The 22,439-nt window shown below is 48.4% G+C and overlaps 1 protein-coding gene across 1 annotated transcript; it reads right to left on the bottom strand.

The window, feature by feature from the left end:
* Window positions 1-7,612: 7,612 nt before the first annotated feature.
* LOC149873728 (uncharacterized) lies at window positions 7,613-17,940 on the bottom strand. The gene is made up of 4 exons (XM_090037306.1): window positions 17,745-17,940; window positions 17,467-17,530; window positions 15,730-17,349; window positions 7,613-7,792 (listed from the first exon to the last, which is right to left on the bottom strand). Exons 2-4 carry the CDS (start codon window positions 17,467-17,469, stop codon window positions 7,613-7,615), a joined length of 1,803 nt encoding a protein of 600 aa, XP_089893432.1. The 5' UTR covers window positions 17,470-17,530; window positions 17,745-17,940.
* Between the last annotated feature and the right edge of the window lie 4,499 nt (window positions 17,941-22,439).

The following is a 22,439-nucleotide window of genomic DNA, read 5'->3' as shown; positions in this document are numbered from 1 at the left end:
TTTCTGACTACCTGAACCCTCACCTGTGTATATAGAGTATTTGCCTAGATTTGTACATATACTGCCTATAGGTCCTATGTTCTCAGTATATATGTTATATTATAACTTTTTTTTATCTCTTATTAAATTGTATATAGTTAAACCGCAATTTGTGTCCTGGTTCTGCTTTATAGGGGAGGAGGAAAGCTGCACATGGCTAGGCAGCCGTGCCTCTCCAGTGCTCCAGCCCCACTAACATTCCCTTCATTTGGAGAAGGGGTAAATAATTGAGTACCACCCAGATTACACTGATGGTGTGTGGTTTTATCTTTTCAGTCAAAATGGCAGTTTGTTCTGCTCTGTCATACTATTTTGTCAGCCAAGTGGGTGAGATCTTCCAAAACACCAGCTCTTGTGTCAGGATGCGGTCTTTATGCAGGTTATACTAAACATGGACTACACGTGCTAGGCATATCAAGAGACTGAACAGCTTCAGCTTCCACATGAGATATCTGCATAAGATCCTGAAAAAAAAATAGGAAGACAGAAGACCAAACACAGTGGTACTAGAGTGTGCAGGACTTAGAAACCACTATCAAGAAGAAAAGGTTCTGATGCGTCAGCCATGTCAGGAGAATGGAAGAAGACCATATCCCCAAGAATATTCTGTATAGTGAAATTAGACATAGCTCTAGAAAGTGAAGAACTCCCCCTATGGAGGTATTGCAATGTGTACAAAACTGATGTGGAGTCTTTCAACTTCAACTCAGAAAGCTGGGAGGAACGCATGGAATCCTGCCGGATTTGGAGGGAACATCTGGCACTGGGTGCAGCTCACCAGGAAGTGGCTTTGATCCAGAGGATGGAAGCAAAGTGAGAATGAAGAAAGCAACATGCTGTAGAATTGGACTCCAACTTAGACAACACACAGATCTGTGAAATTTCTAACAACCTGTGTTGCTCTTGAATTGGGCTTGTCAGCCACAAACAGATTTACCAGGCATTCATCTGGCTATACCTGAGTATACCATGATCTAGAGGCCTGATGGTTGTCTACCTGCTACCAAACCCCACAGACGTGCTGTTATTCTGGTATCTATGCAAATATTTTCTTTTGCTTCATCTAGAGTGAATTCCCACCTCAAGATTTGCTCAGAACTAACAATAAGGTGAAACTGTCAGATTTCATTTAGTTTTATACAGAAACTGTGTGAATCTAAAATGTGCATGATGTCAACCATACGTTGACCCAGGCTGCCTTGATTGTTGGCAGCAGGCTCTCTCAGAGCTCAGATTTGATTTACTACAAAGCTCATGCATCTCCATAAACGTCTTCAATAACATGGTTTGCATTCTTAGTTTCTAACAAAACAAGTCTTGTGTAACAAAGCAAGTTGAGTATATCCTTGTGACAATTTTGCATAGCTTTTATCCCTTGCTGGTTCATAGCCGAGTCATGCTTGCTTTATAGGTTGCCCTTAAACCTAGTTAGAATACACTTCTAAATATAAGGCAAGAAGGACAACAACATTTACCTACTGGAAGAAGAGAACAAATGCTTTCCATGTGCTTTATAAAACATGCCATGTGCTTGATACAACTCCACCTCATTTACTATATGCACTAGCTCCAATTATGTCCTCATAAAAATCCTATGCGTTACTTTGGATCTGGAGATTTCCTCCTCATTTATTTTTAAAGGGAATATCTATAGTAGATAATGTTGTTTGCAGAGGACTACAGAAGGCATTTAATGTCTTGTAAAATGCTCTGACAGTCTTCAGAAAGAGAATTCTCTCTGGAAGCCATATCAGGTGTCTGAACTGCAGATTGCAAAATACTGTCCTGTCTAGGAATCCTCTCTTATATCTCTCAAATGGACCACACCAAGGATGAAATATGCACTATAACTCCGGGAAAAGGACAGAACGTACACAGCAAAACAGGAACTGGCCCTGGGGATTTTCAATTCTTTATAAACTTTCTCTGTACATTCTGTGTACTAGATAATCATTCCTGCTGTAATAAATGCTCCTGTGGTTTGGATTGAATGAATACGGCTGGGTATCAAAGGACAGAGTTCTCTGGGGCTGAAGACAAGTAGACCTGTAAACACCATTTATTAGCCAGAACTTGGATTTCAGAAAAACAAAAAAGAGTTCAAAGAGCACGTTGTCACAGGCCACAGTGGAGCAAACTCCATCAGGACATTAGGTGGCAGTTAATAATTAACCCACATTAACTTGTTCTTGACCCTGTATGAGGGTTAATTACTCATTCCAGTTTCCAGGGAAAATAAGTTTTCCCATGCCATCTCATCCTTGGCTATAAAGGATATTATATCACTGTCTCCACTTCTCCACAAAAGCCTTCTATACTGGCAACAAAATGCATCCATTCATCCTGGTGAGGGAAACTTCAGCAGGAAGAAAACATAATGCATTTATTTTTCTTCAACACATCCTTCAGTTTTCAGGCTGCTGCAAATATTTGCTCTCTTAGTTCAACAGCTCCACTGTCTGAAATAGCTTCCAAGGCTGTCAGCAGCACTTGAGGTCTTTTTTGCTTTAGGTCATATATATCCATTTTTCAGAAATCCGGGATTGGCTCTTCAGTCTTCTGTGCCACTCCAGACCATGGCATGATCTGAATAAACATGAAAAGTCCACTTGATGATTTAAAGTCCAATTGCAGCGGGAGTTACACTCACAAAAGCAGCTGACTAGTGCCCTGATCCAGAAAAAGACTTAAAACACTTGAGTAACCACCTGGGCGCCGTGAAATTCTTCACATTTGCAAAGTTACTCAGGTGTGTAAGTATATGTAGCATCAAGCCCGCAGTCCTCACTGAGTAAGAACATACACCTTTCAAGCAGTACAGAGTGAATAATTCATAGCGGGTAATGTGATGACATTTGCATCTTTCTGTTTACAAATTGTTATCAAGCAGCTCAGCTTTCTCACATTTAGTCAGGGTTCAGAATCCAGCCTAGAACACTTCCTGCACTTTTGGGAACAAGTCATGCTAGTATTTAGCAAAGCAATTCAAGTTGGCTACTTAAGTTTTGACACTACAGAGCATTCCAGAGTCTCATTTCCATCCGCTGATGGGTATAATTAGAAATTGGCTTTCAGAGAGTTCTCAGGTCTTCGAGTTCAAAATGTGTGTTTTCTGAGAACATGCTCTTATATTTGCTTAAAATACAATGTTTACATGAACATTCCTGAGACCATGAATCAACAATATAATAGAAGGCTCAAAAAAAAAAAAACTAGGTGGAGGTCTAAACAAATCCAATTGTTCATTCAATAAACTATTAGCAGAAGCATTTTTAAATAGAGTTTCATCTTCTCCCTAGGCTACCCCATTTGGAAATACCTGTCACCATTTCAGTACCTTGCATCTGATTCTCTGTTCACTTTCACCAGTATGTTTTGTCACCTGATTGAAGTTGCTCCTGATTTATGCAGGAATAAATTACAGGAAAATTCAGATCTCTCTTGGCAATTTATTGGCTGTTGCCAATACATATCCCAGGAGCTGCTATTTTGCTTGTATCCCATCCAACTGGATTTCCTGCTAGGAAGTCTGAGACAGCGACCAGCAACTCCCCAGAGGCATGGATTGAAATCAGACCTCAGGTAAAATAAGCAGCCATTAGTCCTGTTTTCTACCAGACCATCCTGTTTTTAAACCCTTTGTCCCCTGTCTGTTTCTGAATGAGGAATGGACAGCAAAAAGTCCTGCTTTTCAGTTCACTGGTGGAAATATATGTCAATCATTTGTCCTCACGATTCTATTCACTGTTCCTCGAGGTTGGGTGGCGCACAGCCAGGAGAAGCAGGTTCCAAGCCAGCCAGGGAGAGAGGTGGCCCTGCCTCCTGCGGCTGATTGGCCCGGGGGGGAGGGGCAGTGGCCCCACTCCTTGCTGCCGATTGGATGAGGAGGTACAGGCTCCACCCCTCACCACTAATTGGCTGAGGAGGCCGGTGGTCCTGCCCTTCACCAAAGGGATTTCCTGTATTCTGGAGTTAGTGGCCACCCTAGGGGAGCTGACATTGTAACATCTTTGCAAGCTTTGGAGCTCCCATTTTTCCCCCTTACTTGCATCTTAACTTGCTGCTGCTGGACTGTTATGTGCCTCCCTCCTCCCAGCTTGGATTGTAAACTATCTTTTTTAAAGGGATTTTAATTTCTTCAATGCTCTGTGGTGACATACCAGGATTAAGATGATCTTCCATGTGTTATACTTCCTTTCAGAAGGCAGCACCAAAACTCAGCATCTGGCTCTGATTTTCTCCTGAAGGACTTTTTAGCATCTTTCTCTGGGCACACTCGATACAAAACATGCCTGGTAGAAGGCCTATGCACGATTTAAATGGTGCTTATGTCTATTCTGAGGCTTTAAGTAGAACATCAGCTTCATCTTCCCAATGGGGGTGGATATCACCCAAGGGACATTTTTCTAGGACACCTACGCATCCTTCAAGATTGTTCACTCTGTTTGCCACCCTGTCCATTACATTTGTCAGGCTGCTTTTGGCATCCACCTCCTCTGATCAGTCCTGCATGGGGCTGTCTTCTGCCAACCTGCTGTTAAAACTGGCTGAGACATCATCCTGCTGCTAAAACTGGCAGGCCCCAGAGTCTTCCCATCCAACATATTTACACACAAGAAATTCTGCTATGCTCTAGAGATTTCTTTTAACTCCTGTGTATTTTTTATGTCTCCTTGGTTTAGGAGATTTACTGTTCAACCCTAAAAGATCAGAAAATCAAGCAATAAATTAGGGAAATACTCGTTAAAATCCCAATTTTTATGATAAGCCAAAATAAACAGCATCCTACTTGTGTGGCTCTATAAATCTCATCTCTAATCCTCCCACCACTGCAGCTGAAAGTGGTTTGAATGACTACAACATAAGCACAGCATTAAGCAGAATTTTTATGAGAGCCCCACTGTGTCATTTCCCTTATAGTGTTCAAAGTATGCTGGGTCACCAGCAATGTATGTTCTTGGATCTTGTCCTAAGAATACGGATAGTGGAGTGGGTCAGTTGTTTGGCTCTCCGCAAAACATGGGCCACATGTTGTGATATGGTCTGTCCTCCACGTGCAAACAGCAAGTGTCAGCTCCATATCAAAATGCCACCCCAAACCCAGGGTAGCCACTGTGAGGCCCCAATTTCATTTCAGATTGGGGCATTATGGAGAATGGAAGGAAGAAGAATAGCCAGAGACCAGAGTACGGAGGTCAGCAGCCAGCAAGTGGGTGGTTAGGGGGTTGTAAAATATACACCTTCCTTCTATTGCTAAGTGCTTTCAACACAATCCACTAAACTGCCCAAATTAACACCATCTGTAACAATGTATCACGGTCTGTGTCCAGACTGCTTTCACAACTGTGGAAAACCATCCCAGAATGCCTCAGTCTACACTGAGGTGGAAGCTCAGATACTCTTTCCCACGCTCACCTATTCTCTCCCTCGCATAAGCTTCAAACCCAAAAGCATGCTTCTGAGGTCACTTTGGGCTTGTCCTCAACATTCTCCTGTGTGGTTGACAGGTGACCAAAGTGCTTTTGCAAATACCGGGGTTGTATCGTAAATCCCCTCTCTGGCAACCAAGCACCCCAAAAACCTCTTAACCACAGCTCCTTGAATAGCAAATGCCCAAGGCCTGCCCTATTGTCTTGATTAATCATACAAACACTTTAGCACAACACTAGACTGGAAGGAAGGAGCTATCCACTTGAAGGATTAATGCCCAGAAATAATGTCCATCAGCGCTGCAAAGCATCCCATGCACACGTGCCAAGATTCACCCTGCAAAGTTGTTCCAGTGAACAGACTGCTGCAATTGTGAATATGTTCCAGGCTGATCCTCTATGACACAAAGCTGGCAAAAGCGCTGAAAGCAGCTGTGTGAACACATGCATTATCTGGGGAAAGAATCAGGGCTAACCTGAACAGCATTGTGTAGTTTTGAAGGAGGAAGCCTTCTCAGCAGGCCTGTGTTCCTCAGGAACTCCTAAAGAAGAAGAACTTGCTAGGGGACAAATACAAAGGAGCTCATGCCTTTTTTCTGGCTACCAGGAAGGAAATTGCCTTGCCAGACACTACACAGATAAAGGTCCCCTACTGTATGAATGAATTATTAAAAACCCATTAGTTGAGGTTGTTCCTTCCTAAAGAGTGAATAACAAACTGGCTGGTGGATTACAAAGATCATGGAAGTGCTGCTGTATAATAGGAGCATCTCCCTCGAGAGGAGAAGACCAGGACAATGAGGGCTGTTTATGAATATCAACTACTATGGGCGCCAATGGGATGTTGGGCAACTCCTTGAAGATTGCTGGCCTTACTGCTTGTCTCCCTGACGCCAGGCCATATTCTCAGTTACGCTCAGCTTCTTCTGTGCTCCTCAGCTGGTGCAAAATCAACAGGAGAACCCTGTGCCAAACCTATTTGCAGTCACTAGCACAGTTTTCTGGGACCAGGAGTGAGATGGGGCGGTCAAAACACAGTTTGCTATGGCTATTATCTGCTTTATGGCATAGATTATGGAAAGCAGAGCATACTTTAGAAGAAACCTGAGGCTGCTCCAATTTACAGTAGGGATTAGACCTCTAGCTGGCCAGGAATTCAAGGGTGAAATCCTGGCCCTACTGAAGTGACTGGGAGCTGCCCTCAATTGAGCACAAGGTCACCTTGGTCTCTGGCTCCTCAGTTCAGGAACGGAACAAGTGAGAATGGCAACAAGTGACGTGAACTGATTTGGTACTGAAGGAGAAGGGCTTCAAGCAGCTCCCTCCCTTAGGATTTTGAAGATCCGAGTTCAGTTACCTGCTCTGCCCCAAATTTCCCACCTGCCTTGTGTCTGTTTTTAGTCTCAATGGGTGTTTATAGACATGCTCGGGAGGGGGGGGGTGCTTTGATTAGCACAGCTTCAAGAGCCATACTAATTAAAGAGCCTAGAGCATCGTCAAACCAGCTTTAGTTCAAAGTGTCCCACCACCATTTTTCAGCACGGGATGCTGAAAAACATGAGGCTGATACACGTGACAGTGCAGACAGTAATTACCATGCTTCAGCAGACTCAATTAATTGCATCTGCTCCGACCTGCTGTAATAACAGGTGGGAACAGCCTCCCTGCACACGTATAGGAGCCTTCTGTGTGTTGGCAACAGCCTTCAGAGTGTGCCCACCAGGGCTGCTGTGAGGACAAACACTAGTCCGCAGGTTGGATTGCCTCCAGCAAGCTTGTCCTTGAAGCTGCTGGATGTGCTGGCCACCTAATAGTCACAGAATGAAAGAACACCTCAAATGCCTATTTATTTAGTGATAGCTGAAACAATGGAAAACACAACCCTGAGGACAGATAACAAATATTGTTCATGCAAATTAGACTGAATGTAAATACTCTCTGGTCAGAGGCTCAGGAGCAGCTAGGAAGCAGGCAGAAAGGCAGAAAGCCAAAGAGACCACAAGAGAAGCACTCAAAGTATGGGCCTGAAAGAACACCTAGAAAAAGACCTCTTTGGGCAAAGTGCTAGCTGGAAAAATGCTTGGTGATCAGCACAAAGACATTTATTTCCCTTGCTCGAATCCTACTGTGCGCAGAGAAACTGTTTATGAAGAATATTCCTCAACTGCTAAGAGGATTTCATCCAAGAATACCAGACTCTTGATGTAGCACTGCCTATTTTTTCTTCCAAATATTGGCTGATTAGATAAAGATGGAATAGCAATACATAAGAGATTGTCAGATGATATAATAACTGTAGTCACATAAATTAGAAAGATTGGCCCCTGTGAGATAGGGATTAAGCTATAAAGAGAAATAGAAAACAGGTAAGAAAGGTGATAAAAAGATTTGCAAGTTCAAGTCATGACACCGAGACTGGCTGCACTGCTCTTATTGCCATGGGAATGGATAATTTCAGTATTTGGTTTTGTTCTGGATTGATTCATTTTTCTTTGAAATTTCTTCATGACACCGTCTGATGTTAATAAGCTGGACTGTGAAAAGTTTGAGGTGCAGGTGGGAAAAAATAATTGTGTCCATGGGAGGGGAAACAACAATAAAACTACCAGTGCTTCCAGCAAAAAACATCCTGCTTCTCTCCATACCTTAGTACAGGGGAGTAGCATTCCCATCCCATCACATCTCCTGTTATCTTGCTACTTTCTTGTTTCCCTTTTCTTATTAACTTTTTAATTAATTTCTTCCGACCTGCTAGCCACAGGTATATAACAAAACACCTGGAAAGACTTGGATTTTAAGGCCTTTTTGGTTGCTAGCAGGAGCAGGCTTCTTCTCAGTTGGAGTGTCCAGACTGTGGAATAAGCTCCCTCCAGAGGTGGTGCGATCGCCTACCCGGGAAATCTTCAAGAGGAGACTGGACAGGCACCTTGCTGGAGTCATCTGACTGCCAGTTATCTTTCCTGCCTGGTGCAGGGGGCTGGACCCAATGATCTTCCAAGGTCCCTTCTAGCCCCGAACAGTCTATGAATCTATTAATCAAAACATCACATACAACCATAATCTAAGCTCTGCATAAGATTACTCTCAACTGTGACACAACGCAGACCTAACACCCTATCTGCCACAGGTAAAGCAGGGGAACCAGGGCAGCCAATGTCCTGCTTCTATAAAATGTTGTCAACATATGTTCAAGAGGTCCCAGGTAGAGGGCCACACCCCCAGAGGAAGGCCAAATCCCCCGCCTCCCCCCTGGTCTGTACCAATGTGACCATGGGGTAAAATTCCTTCCTGATCCCAAGTATGATGATTGGTTTGACCCTAAGCAGAGGAGCAAGAATCCTCTAAAATGTGTTTTCAGCATATCCATATTGTTGTTTCTTTGTGAACTGAGGTATAACCTGGACCATGATGAGAGAGTCTGCCGTTGTCCTGAGATTGATTTGGGTGGCAGTAGGCCTTCAAAGGGCAAGCTGCTGCTGCCAGCCTCCCACCTCAGGTCCACAGAAGCTCAAAGAGGCTGCTGGGGCCAGAAGCCCCAAATGATTGACTAGTGCTACTTCTGCCACTGTACAGATGCCCAAAATGTCATTCTCACCATCGCTGTAGTGCACATCAAGACCCCATAAGACTTCACAGGAAGGGTGGGGTAGGGCTGGAGTTCTTTGCTCTGAATAGAAAGGTTTCTACCACTAGAGTTAATGGGGAGCCTTCTGCTGCTGCTGTTCCCGCTGCCATGTCAGTTGTTGCAAGCTGGTGACTGACTCTGCTGCATAAAGTACACGAGGCCAGTTCATTTACTCTTCCCTTCTCCCTTCATTGTCGAATACCTGGAGTTCATGCAGGAATTAAACGTCCTAGCTGAGATGCAACAGCTGGTAATTTGATATTGCTACGGAGCTGCGTATCATGGTCAATCAGAATTCTCCGCAACATGAGCAGTTCAGCGCACAGCCTGTTCTACCAGCACAGGTCCCTAGTATTTGAGTAAAAGGAAGTGGAAGTCTGCACCACACAGCTCAGCTTCTAGCACATCTATATTCAGGCTACTTCACTGCAGGTGAAATCTGACCCCCTCCCAAAGCTTGAGAGAGGTCCTGGACATGGATTTAAGTCGTGCATAGGGTCTACTCCAGCTCTCTGCTGAGGAGGGAACTTCACTAGACAGACACTTGGCTGGATGGTTTAGTCAGGTCTTATACTGCCTTGAGCTGGATTAGAGAACCTTGTGAGGTCGCTTCCAGCCCTACTTTCCTAGGATCCTACAAGGAGAAGGGACAGAGGGGCTAGAACTGAAGATGTGAGATTTCAATTGTGCCTACACCTCTGATTACATTACATTATATCCAGGTTTCTTGGCATAGTCAGGATTCTGCAGTTACCATTTCAAACCTCTATTTGTTGCAGACAATAAAAAGTGCTCTCTGAATTAAAAAATGTTGCAGCTGTAACCATTGAGCTTTGAGTTGTATCAAAGGAGCACACTGCAGAGGAACTGCATCTGTACTGGTAATTACCAACTATGGTACGTTTCTCATATACTGTTTATTTCTACACCCGCCCCCTGCCCCAAGTCAACCATTTGAGAGGCAGAGAACCTTTTCCAGAGCGCCTGACCGAGCCAGGCCCATACATGCATGCCTGGGCTGTTTTGAAGCACTCAGCTTTATTTCAGCATCCCTGAAATGTGCATTTTCTCTAACCTAGAGCACCCCCTATCATGATTTAGTTGCTTATTACTACCTGTGTTCAAAGCACTTTACAAACATTAACTAATTATCATCACTGGACAGACAGAGGAACTGAGATGCAGAGCAGCTGAAGTGATTTGTCTCGCCACCTGCCATTTTTAGCAGTAGCAAACTAGGATAAGACGACAAGAGTTTCTGGCTTTCACTCCTGTGTATACTCTACTAGATCCCGATGACTGGCTGAGTTATCATTCAAAGGAACACTGTCCCAAGCGCATAGTCATTGCCAGGAAATTCCCAGACCAGGAGTCCTGATTGCTTAAGAAGAAGACAAAAGAGGGATTTCCATTTCTGTTACAAACAACCAATTCCAGATGTGCTACAGAGACAACATTCATGGATATAATTTTAGTCCACTGGAATGCATAAGCACTGTGTCAACTCTTTGACTTCCATTGCTGGGCCATTTCCACTTTCTGCTGAAAAAAGAAATAACTATTTAAGGTGTACAATGAACTAATGATCCCACATATTTATGGGAACAAAGGATTTTGTTGTAAAACTAGCAAAAAGATGCAAGAAGAAACCCAACTCCCCCCTTCGCTGAAAACCCTAATTCAACAGTGGTTAGTGCAGGGTTGGGGGAAGGAACTCACTCCCTCTCTCACTGGGAAGCTCCTGGCTATTTGTCCTTGCATAAGCAATGGAAGCCGGCCAACCTCTTCTAAGCACACCACCCGGGTCTGCGGTACGTCTGCCAAATATAAAATCAAGTGCAGGTGTTGTGAAATCCCAAACCACAGCATTGAAGATAAGTATGTGACATAGTAGCCAGCGGCTGCCCAGCATGTATGCCTGTTGCCAGAGTCCTGTTATGCCTAGACAAGTGTCACGGCACAACAGACAGCTAAACAGAATGAAACACATGAACACATGACTATAGAGCATCATCCCTCCAACATCCAGCAGACTGCAAGGTGATTTCTCCATCGTTTCCCCTACAGCAATTCTGTGTCTTCTGCCTTAGACCACCTGCCCTGAAGAATTGGTTTGCATCAACAAACAGATTTCCTGAGTGGAAATACAGTATTACCAACCTCAGATATTCCAGTATCATGAGTCAGGCTCCAAAACCCCAGTGCTTTTTTAAATTGTAAGGCTTTTTTTTTTTTCTCACTCTCTCTCCGTGGTTTGGAACCCAATGGGCTAAAAACTTACTTTTTCTAACAAAAGTCAAGATTTGCCTACAGAGCTACTCCTCACTTAACATCATAGCTACGTTCTTGAAAAATGCAACTTTAAGCAAAATGATGTTAAGCAGCTCCAATTACGTCACGGTAGTTACCTACTAGCAGTCAGTGGCCAAACAACATTATAACTGAACATTGCGCAACTTGTAATAATGAAACAACGTTAAGTAAGGAACACCTGTATTCCAAAGACTCCAGGATCTGGGGTTTTAAGAAAACCACTGATTATGGTAAAAGGCAAGCTAAAATCACAGGAGTGGCAACATCGCAGCAGCCAGTGGTTGGGGTCCTCAGGGACAGTGGTAATGGGCATAGTGTAAAAAACCTAGGCAGGTAGAATAGGTCAGGAATTCTCCAACTGTATAAAATCACAGTTGTTCTGCACCTCGATTCCCTATCTGTAAAATGGGGATAATATTTACTTCTGTCCAAACTTTGTCTGCCTTGTGTACGCAGACTGTAAGGGCTTTGTTATATGGTAAATTTAGGTGTCTTCTGAAACTCTTAATTTCTAGACTGGCTACACATTAACACCTTTTAAGTGGCATAAAGCACTCGTAAATCGACTTGAAGTTATGCCACTCCAGGACAGGGTTATCTCTAATCCATCTAATATTACACCTCTTCCATTAAGGAGTAGCCACCCCATGCAGCTATGCACTGCAGCCCCAGAGTGCCTGGTGACTACAGTGTCTCCTGCCACTGACAAGACTGGTTCTGCTCCTGCCGGGCGGCAGAGCAAGCGAGTCCAGCTCTGCTTGCTCAACCCAGCAGGAGCAGAGCCAGTCCTGCCCCTAGCTCCTAGTTCTGCCCCTGCTCACCAAACCTCTAATGGCAAGTCACAGCTGTGCAGGTAAGGGGCAGTCAGAGCAGGCTTGTTGTCTTAAGGTGCAACTGCTCCACTAAGCGGATCAAAACAAACCAATTAATATTTGTGCGGCTTTCAGAGTAAGATGTAACAAGGCCCTAAACTCTACAGGAGAGGGATTGACTTATAACATGCTTGTCTAGTCCACTGCTGTGCTCACCTTAGCCAGAGCCTCATCTAATACTACTGTGATAAATCAATGTACAATAATAATAGTCACACCACTCACAGAAATAGGCTCAAGACATCTTTCCCCCAGAAATTTCGTCAGGACACCCACAATAAAGAAAATTTCGGGTTTCCCCACTCTGTCCGATCCCTTTTCTATGATATGAAATGGGAGACTAAGAAAACAGGACACAGAAGAGTGATATTTCCTATACACCACTCATTTTTGCAGAAACCAATTTTCCCCAAGTCCTTCTGATCTGCAAGTGGGCAGGTGATAACGTCATGTCATTTAGCAATGTGCTCCACCTAAAAATGGGTGGTGAATAAGCAGGAGTGGAAAACCTGGTATATTTTGTGGTAATTGAAAACAGCGTGCCAAATCCCTGGTGTAACTGTATTACTTTACTGGTATTACGCATTAACAATTCCTACCATTACAGGGAAAGGTTTTCGCTGTCTGCTAATGTGCTTTAAATTGAATTTAAGTTTAATGCTAATGCAAGGGGAGAGGATGTTTTTATTCAGGTTTAATACTTTTCATCGTACAGCTCTCGTGGGCTATTTTTAGCAGCTTATAACTAATTCTTCTAGCTCCATCAAAAAAAGCATGTTTAGGCTAGACCTGTAATATGCATCCTGTTTATTAAAAAGCATAAACTTCACAATTGCTCTGCAACGAATCATTAGTGGAGGATTAACTATTAATAGTCCAGAGCTGGAGCAGCAGGCTAGTTAAACTGCCCCCAACCTGAGCGGGCTTCTCTGCCAGCGGCCTAACCGCCTGTCCCTCCCTTTGCCTGCATGGATGTGGCTGCCTGATTATAAACAGCAGCTCTTTCAGTACCCAGCAGGACAGATACCTTTCTGTCTAGCTTTGGACTTTTGACTTCTTGTTTTTAGCTCCTACCCATTCGTTCCTAGATTCTTGTCCCCTGAGTCCTACTTGTTGGCTCCCTGGTTTCATCATTGCTCCTAGCTTCTGCCCATGATTCCTGATTAACTGGGTAGACACATCCAGCCCTGCATGCTGACTCTGTTCCAGATTCCAGCCTGGACCCCTTTGCCAGCTACCTCCTGGCTCATGGCTTTAGTTTGGCTATTACCCACATCTCAGTCTCTCACAGCTAGTAGCTGTTTGATTCCCTGGCCAGTGCCTCTGGTCTGGATCCTTACTTCCTGTTCCTAACTCCCCTGGCTTGAGATGCTATTGCAGTGACTGCCCACATCACACTCCCTTACAGACCCGGGACTCCTGACCCCTGATTCTATCTGGGACCCTTGCTCCCTGACTCATTCTCTTCCTAATCCCCTGGGCTGCGAGCTTCTGGGGTCAAGAACCAACCACCCACATCGTGACTGTCATACCTGACATTTATGGGAAAATCCTGCCTTTCTCAGCCTGTGAAAATCAGGGTAGCTGGAGGGTGCATTCTCTAGCACAGCCAAGGTACGATACCATGGGACAAGCCATGAGTACACATGATAGATCTATTCTGCACCTCATGCACTCATAGGAGCATGCTACACAAATGGGGAGCAGACCGTGTCCCTAACTCTGAAGACTGTACACTGTGGAGACTGTGCTAGTTAGCATGGGCTAGGGGTATTGATCCCACAGCTCTGGTCCTGAGAGGCAAGGATCTGATGCCACTATTTCTGCAGGAAGGGAAAGCATCTGCTTATGCTATTGTACTTATCTGGGCAGCATACAAGAAGAAGGGTCTAGCTCACTCCACATTATTCCAAGTCCTCCTTGGAAAACAGATGCAATTGCCAAGGGATAGCACTCACAGAGCAAACATTTTAAAAACTGCCCAGTTATTGAAATGTTTCCAAATCTGCTCATAGTTTCATAGTTTCATAGTAGCTAGAGTCGGAAGGGACCTAGGTAGATCATCTAGTCCGACCCCCTGCCTTAGCAGGAAAGAGCACCGGGGTCAGATGACCCCGGCAAGGTGCTCATCTAACTTCCTTTTAAAAATCCCCAGGCTCGGAGCCTGCACCACTTCCCCTGGAAGCTGGTTCCAGGCCCTAGCCACCCTGACTGTGAAGTAGCGCCTCCTAATATCTAATCTAAACTTACCCTCCGCCAGTTTGTGACCGTTATTCCTGGTCACTCCTGGCAGCGCACGGGGGAACAGGGACTCCCCCAATACCTGCTGATCCCCCCTGACCAGTTTGTAGCAGGCCACAAGGTCCCCCCTTAGCCTTCTCTTGTGGAGGCTAAACAGGTTCAGGTCCCGTAGCCTCTCCTCATAAGGCCTGCCCTGCTGACCCCTGATCATACGAGTGGCCCTCCTCTGAACTCTTTCCATATTGTCCACGTCCCTCTTGAAGTGTGGCGCCCAGAACTGGACGCAGTACTCCAGCTGCGGCCTGACCAGTGCCGCATAGAGGGGGAGGATCACCTCCCTGGACCTGCTCGAGATGCATCTGTGGATGCATGATAGGGTACGATTGGCCTTCTTGACTGCCTCCCCACACTGCCGGCCCATGTTCATCGTGGAGTCAATGACGACTCCAAGATCCTTTTCCGTCTCCGTGCTGGCAAGAGGAGAGTTCCCCAACCTGTAAGTGTGGTGCCGGTTCTTCCTCCCCATGTGCAACACCTTGCACTTATCAGTGTTAAACCCCATCCTATTCTCATCCGCCCACCGTTGCAACCTGTCAAGGTCAGCTTGTAGCCTATTGCACCCTTCTAGTGCACCCACATCCCCCCACATCTTAGTGTCATCAGCAAACTTGAACAGGGTGCTTTCTACCCCCTCATCCAAGTCACTGATGAAGATGTTGAACAGTGCAGGCCCGAGGACCGAGCCCTGCGGAACCCCACTGCCCACATCCTTCCAGGTCGAGAAGAACCCATCCACTACCACCCTCTGGGTGCGGCCCTCCAACCAGTTGGCGACCCATTTGACCGTGTGGGCATCGACACCACAGTCTCTCAGCTTTTTGATGAGGACAGGGTGAGAGACAGTGTCGAAAGCCTTCCGGAAGTCCAAAAAGACTACATCCACAGCAACCCCTGCGTCTAATGATTTGGTGACCTGATCGTAAAAGGCCACCAGGTTGGTCTGACAAGACCTGCCACTGATAAACCCATGTTGGTTGCCCCTGAGCATGCATTCCCCTGCAAGGCCCTCCTGTATGTGTGCCAGGATAATTTTTTCAAAGAGCTTACCCGGGATTGAGGTCAGACTAACTGGCCTGTAATTTCCCGGGTCCTCTTTTTTTCCCTTTTTGAAGATAGGGACCACATTGGCCCTCTTCCAGTCCTCCGGCACCTCGCCAGAGCACCACGAGTGCTCATAGAGCCGTGCCAGGGGTCCCGCAATGACCTCAGCCAGTTCCTGTAGAACCCTAGGGTGAAGATCGTCCGGACCAGCGGACTTGAACACGTCCAGCTTCTCCAGAAGTACCCTAACTAACTCCTCGCTAACCCTTGGCCCAGGCGTGTCTCTCTCGGGGCCCGAGGGGGGCCCAGCAGGGAGGTGGCTGAACTGGTCCCTACTTAGGAAGACAGAGGCAAAGAAATCGTTAAATATGTTAGCTTTGTCATCTGGCGTGATGACTAAGTTGCCCATCGTGTCCTGCAGGGGCCCCACATTACCCGGGACCCTCTTTTTACCCCCTATGTATTTGAAGAAGGACTTCTTATTGTCCTTAATCCGGGAAGCTAGTCCTATCTCCAACTCTGCCTTGGCCCTCCTGACTGCCCCCCTACATCCTCGGGCGACTATAACATAGTCCTTCTTGGCGATGACCCCATCTCTCCATTGGGTATATGCCTCCCTTTTAGCAAGGAGACATTCCCGGATGCTCTTAGTGAGCCATGGGGGTTTATGTGCCCTCCTGCTCCCTTTGACCCTTGTTGGGATTACCTCCCTTTGGGCATGGAGGATCGTCTCCTTAAGGAGCAACCACTCACCTTCGACCTCTGATTCCCTTCCCCTCTGGGTCCTCAGCGCTTCCCCAACTATCCTCCTTAGCTTGTTGAAGTCAGCCCTCCTAAAGTCTAGGGCTGTTGCCTTGCTGCAGCCCTTTGCCACCTTACGCTGGATGGTGAATTCCAGCAAGCGATGATCACTGTCTCCCAGGTGGCCCATCACCCGCAGCCCCCTCACCAGGTCATCACCCGTGGCCAGCACTAGGTCCAACAAGGCGTCTCCCCTGGTGGGGCTGTGCACCTCCTGGGTTAGATGGAGGTCCTGCAGTCTGGCTAAGAACCGACGTGAGCGATCAGACTTGGCTGACTGCTCCTCCCAGCAGATGTCTGGGAAGTTTAGGTCCCCCATGATGACCACATCCTTAGCCCTCACTGCCTCTGTAAGCTGACCTAAGAATTCCAGGTCGAGCTCTTCTCCCTGGTTGGGAGGTCTATAGTAGACTCCCACCGTTAAGTCTCTCTCCCCTGGACTGCCTTTTACTCTAACCCAGAGCACCTCAGAGTGCCCCCCCTCTACCCCCATGCTAATTAACGAGGAAGTATATTCCTCCTTGATGTAGAGTGCTACTCCTCCACCTTTCCTTCCTATCCTGTCCTTCCTGTATAGCCTATAGCCCTTGACACTCACCGCCCAGTCATGCGATGAGTCCCACCACGTTTCTGTGATCCCTACTATGTCAGGGCTGGTGACAGCTAGGAGGAGGGCGAGTTCCTCCTGCTTCTTCCCCATACTTCGAGCATTCGTGTAGAGGCATTTGAGGCCTTCAGCGGTTGTGCCCACTGACCCCCTAGTCTCAGCAATGCCCCGTCCCCTATCGCTTACCTGTTTCTCCGTTTTGACCATTGGTCTGGGCTCGCTGGCTGTTGCTGGGCCTGGTATGTCATCGTCTCCTCCGCCCTCATCTTCCCCCTCCCCCGACGAGCCTAGTTTAAAGCCCGCCGAAGGAGGTTCACCAACCTGGAAGAGAACACACGCTTACCTTTAGGGGAAAGGTGGAGCCCATCCCATCCCAGCATGTCTCTCATCACGATGTGCCGGTCATGGCTGAGGAAGCCAAAGCCCGCCTCGAAGCACCATTCCTGTAGCCTCCAGTTGGTCTCCGCAATGCACATCTCGTGACGTCTGCCGCGTCCGCTCACTGGCAGGATGGAAGAGAAGACCGCCTGTGCGCCCATCTCCCTCAGCACGCCTCCCAGAGCATGGTAGTCCTCCATCAGGCGATCAGGGGCTCTCCTGGCCGCATCGTTAGTACCCACATGGACAAGGACCATGGGGTAATAATCGGAGGGCTGGATGATGGACTGGAGCATCCCCTTCACATCCTGAATCTTCGCTCCGGGCAGGCAGTATACCTCACGTGCTGAGGGATCCTGGCGACAGATGGGGCCCTCCGTACCTCTCAGGATGGAGTCACCAATCACGATGACGCGACGCTTCCTCCTCTTAGGCCTCTTGACTCCCGCCGCCCGCACAGGACATTGTGTGCACAAAGTCTCCTCCCTGGAATCTTCCACTGCTCCCTCCTCCTCCAGGGCTGCCAGGACCTCATATCTGCTCACATGAGTAGCCTACAATGCCACACCAGAGTTCCTGTTATGGGACAAATCCTATGAAAGTCTTTTTCAGGCAGTGGTTTCATGGCGAGTCACACGTAGCTAAAGTTCTTACTGGACATGTTGGCCAGGGTGCAGCAGTCAGCAGGGAGATGCGCCCTAAGCTGTGCACAGAGGGTTCCTTCTTACTTATGTTTTTGGACGTGTGATTTGGGGAAGGAACATCATGGTCAAAGTAATGTGCCATTAACCATAGACACTGAATGAAAGCAGCTTCTGTTCTGAATGATATTTCGCCGGGCTGCATTTACTGTAGCTAAGCATCCTCTGATCTGGGGACAATTCCTGTGATTTCCACCTTCATGGCTCTGGTGCAGTTTCCTCTTCCCCACTCTCCCAAGGCTGTGATTTTTCTTTGCAGAAAGGCAGAGAGGGCAGGATTTAAGGCTAGGGAAGTCAGAGGAGGTACACAAGAGAAGCCTTTGCTTTGCATGATGCTGAGGTCTGCTCTGCAGTAGCAGCTGGTGCACCAGCGTGCAGGAGTGAATTGAGGACAAACACAGTTATGTGGGGCAATGCAGGAAGCGTTGTTGCTCTGCGTGTGCTCCCACTTCCTCCCCACATGGCAGCATCAGGGGTGGGGTAGCAGCTAACAACACCTCTCCTACTTCCAGCTCTCTGCCTGGCTGCAGCTACACAGGGATGTGGGGAGGGCAAGCAGAGAAAGCGTCCCCTGATGCTCAGAAGCAGACAACAAGGATCTGGCAGCCACAGCTGCAGCTACACAGAAGCAAAACACGACAACTCCTGTATCCTGCCAGTTTGCTCAAAAAAATCTGGAAACATCTGTTTTGCTCACTGGGTTTCTTGTTGTTTTCAAGAGGGAAAGTACAGAGCCTTTCCTTTCTGGGTCACTGCTGTAATGGGTTCCAGCCCAGGGAAGAGTGATTGCACTTCCCTGCTGTCCCAGGGCAGCACTTGCTACCTCCCTAATGGGTTTAGTGCAGCACAGAGCCTCTTGGGAGAGAGTTCCCCCACTGCCACCCCAAGTGGGCTGCACTCCTTCCCATTTGGGAGGTAGCAAGCCCAGAACGTGTGTCAGCCTCCCTTCGGCAGCCCATGGAGGCCAGGGGAAAAACAATTAAAGCACAGAAGGTCTCAAGAATCTCAGAGCTCGTGAGTGAGGCATGTGAGAAAATGAGTCAGGCCATATGCTGCCCTTTACCACAGGTGGGGCTCAGCCCAGCAGCTGAAAGTGGCACTGTCCAAGTCAAAGGAAAGCTCTGTATGGACCTTTCCTCCAGCTGGAAGTGACATTTCCAGCCAGCCTTCATGACAGTGCTAGCATTGCAACTTTTCTGGCAATAACTGGTTCAATCGGAGTTATTCAATGGGCATCTCTCACTGACACAACGTTAGATTTTAAATAAATCTAACTGAAGTAATAGAAGTAAAAGCTACCTGGATGAAGGAAAAGCAGCTGTGAAGTGCAGGCAAGTAACCTGGCATGGTTATGGAAGTGGTAAGTATGCTGGAAGTGGCACAACTGTCTTCAGAACAAAGAGCAGCCAGTCCCTCCAAGGCTAAAGACAGACATTCAAAAAGCCCGAGCCTGAACTGATTCAATCTTTGCAGGTTAGTCTAACCTGCGTAGATTGAACTGATTTGCAAGCAAATAGACATTCAGTTTTGATTCCAGAAATGTAGCTACATGCCTGCAATGGCTCAGGCTGGAAGCTGTGGAGGAGCACTAGAGCAAGCCCTCCCTTCTCTTCAGCAGCAGCTGCAAAGCTGGAAGGAAGCTGACCTGGGGCAGGGGCATGGCCAGGCCCTGGCAGGCCTGAGTATGATTGGGGAAGGGTTTCAGCCCCCACCCAGGCCTGAATGGTAAGCCTGGAGAAGAAAGGCAGAAGCAGCCCTTGCCAGGTTTGTTTCGTAGTTTCATAGTTTCTAGGGTCAGAAGGGACCTGAGCAGATCATCTAGTCCGACCCCCTACATAAGCAGGAAAGATTACTGGGGCCAAACAACCCCAGCAAGATGTTCATCCAACCTCCTCTTAAACACCCCCAGGGTAGGAGCCTGCACCACTTCTCTTGGAAGTTGGTTCCAGATCCTAGCCGCCCTGACCGTTAAGTAGCACCTCCTGATATCTAGCCTAAACCTACCCTCTGCCAGCTTGTGACCGTTATTCCTGGTCACTCCTGGCAGTGCTCGGGGGAACAGGGACTCCCCCAATGCCTGCTGATCCCCCCTGACTAGTTTATAACAGGACACAAGATCCCCCCTCAGCCTTCTCTTGTGGAGGCTGAACAGGTTCAGGTCCCGTAGCCTCTCCTCATAGGGCCTGCCCTGTTGTCCCCTGATCATGCGAGTGGCCCTCCTCTGGACCCTCTCCATGCTGTCCACATCCCTCTTGAAGTGCAGTGCCCAGAATTGGACGCAGTACTCCAACTGTGGCCTGACCAGTGCCGCATAGAGGGGAAGGATCACCTCCTTGGACCTGCTCGAGATGCATCTGTGGATGCATGACAAGGTGCGGTTGGCCTTCCTGATTGCCTCCCCACACTGCCAGCCCATGTTCATCTTGGAGTCAGTGATGACCCCCAGATCCTTTTCCGCCTCCGTGCTGACAAGAGGGGAGTTCCCTAACCTGTAGGTATGGTGCTGGTTGTTCCTCCCCAGGTGCATCACCTTGTACTTGTCTGTGTTGAAACCCATCCTCTTCTCATCCACCCACCCTTGTAACCTGTCTAGGTCTGGTTGTAGCCTGCTGCATCCTTCCAGTGTGCCCACGTCCCCCCACATCTTAGTGTCATCAGCAAATTTGAACAGGGTGCTTTTTACCCCCTCGTCCAAATCACTGATGAAGATGTTGAACAGTGCGGGCCCGAGGACCGAGCCCTGCGGGACCCCACTGCCCACGTCCTTCCAGGTTGAGAAGGACCCATCCACTACCACCCTCTGGGTGCGGCCCTCCAGCCAGTTGGCGACCCATTTGACTGTGTGGGTGTCTACACCACAGCCCCCCAGTTTCTTAATGAGAACGGGGTGAGAGACAGTGTCAAAAGCCTTCCGGAAGTCCAGGAAGACTATATCCACTGCTACCCCTGCATCCAATGACCTGGTGATCTGATCGTAAAAGGCCACCAGGTTGGTCTGACAGGAGGAGGGGAGTGGGAGGAGGTGTGGCCAGACACTGACCAGGGCAGCACCTTCGGGGGAGGATTAAACTCCCCTGTCTCCATTCTCTACCAAAGGCATGGGAACCCCAGCCAGGGTCTGCCCAGCTTTCCAGTCCCTGGCTGCTTGTGTAGTAGCGGGCATGGCCAGAGATGGCCAGCATGATCCTGCTATCCACCCACCTTGCCCGAGGCTGAGCCTGAGGCTGCAGCTGGGGCTGCGGGGCTGGGGCAGGTGGGCCCACAGGTGCTACTGAGGGTGGGCACAGAGGGGCTGGCCTGGGCTGGACTGTGGGGGCAGGGCCCTTCCCAGCTAGCTGTAGCTCGAGCTGGGCTGGATTGCTTCAAGTTCTCCATGCCCAGACATGGTCGGGCTGTCATGGAGCCACAGCCAGCTGGGAGCCATACCCAGGCCCACGACTCTGCACCTACCGTCAGCAGCGCTCACAGCTGGCCTGCCTCAGCCCCAGGTGATACAGGCAGATACAGGGGCCAGCCTGTGCTGGGCTGTGGGGGCAGGGTCCTTCCAGCCGGCTGCAGCTCCATGACAGCCCAGTGCGTATGGATGGCAGCTGACCAGGCGGCTGTGCAGAGGCAACACCACTGCAGCTGCAGGAAGGCACCTTGGCAACTAGACTGGCCACGTGGGATGAGTCCTTCAAGCCTACAGCTGCCCAGGCTGGCTTGGAGACTGTCAGCGGGCCCAGAGCCTCGTAGCCACCCACTGCAGGGGCTTATATGCCCAGAACCACCAACGCCATCACACTTGCATCTTGCCCGTCTGTAGCTGCCACATGAGACAGACCAGCAGGGGGCACAGCAGAAACATCTGTGGGTACATGAGCCCCTGCAGCCAGTAGCTGCCAGGCTCCCAATCTGCTGGCACCACCACGCCAGCCTGGGCACCTGCGGGCACGAAGTCCTCTTCCTGTGCAGCCAGTCTAGCTGCCAAGGCACCTGCCCACAGCTGCAGCAGTGTCAACTCTGCACTGCTGCCTGGCCAGTAGCTACCTGTATGCACTGGGCCAGGCTGTCATGGAGCCAAAGCCAGCTGGGAAGAGCCCTGCCTGCTTAGCCCGGGCCAGTCTCACCATTCACCTGCCTTGCCCAGGGCTGAACTGGACCGGCTGTGGGCACTAAGGGCAGGTGTGGAGGGGCCAGCCCAATTGTGGCTTCCAACCAGCTGCAACTCCATGACAGTCCAGCCCAGCCTGGGCGTAGGGAGCCAGGAGCAATCCAGCTGCACAGCTCCTGCAACCCCAGCTCAGGCTGCAGCCAGCTCAAAGGCCCTGGCCCCATAGCCCAGCCCAAGCT

Source organism: Crocodylus siamensis, chromosome 1 (genome assembly GCF_052110815.1).
Source record: "Crocodylus siamensis isolate JL-2025a chromosome 1, ASM5211081v1, whole genome shotgun sequence".
NCBI classification, from domain to species: domain Eukaryota; kingdom Metazoa; phylum Chordata; order Crocodylia; family Crocodylidae; genus Crocodylus; species Crocodylus siamensis.
This window is presented reverse-complemented; position numbering and strand designations above follow the sequence as displayed.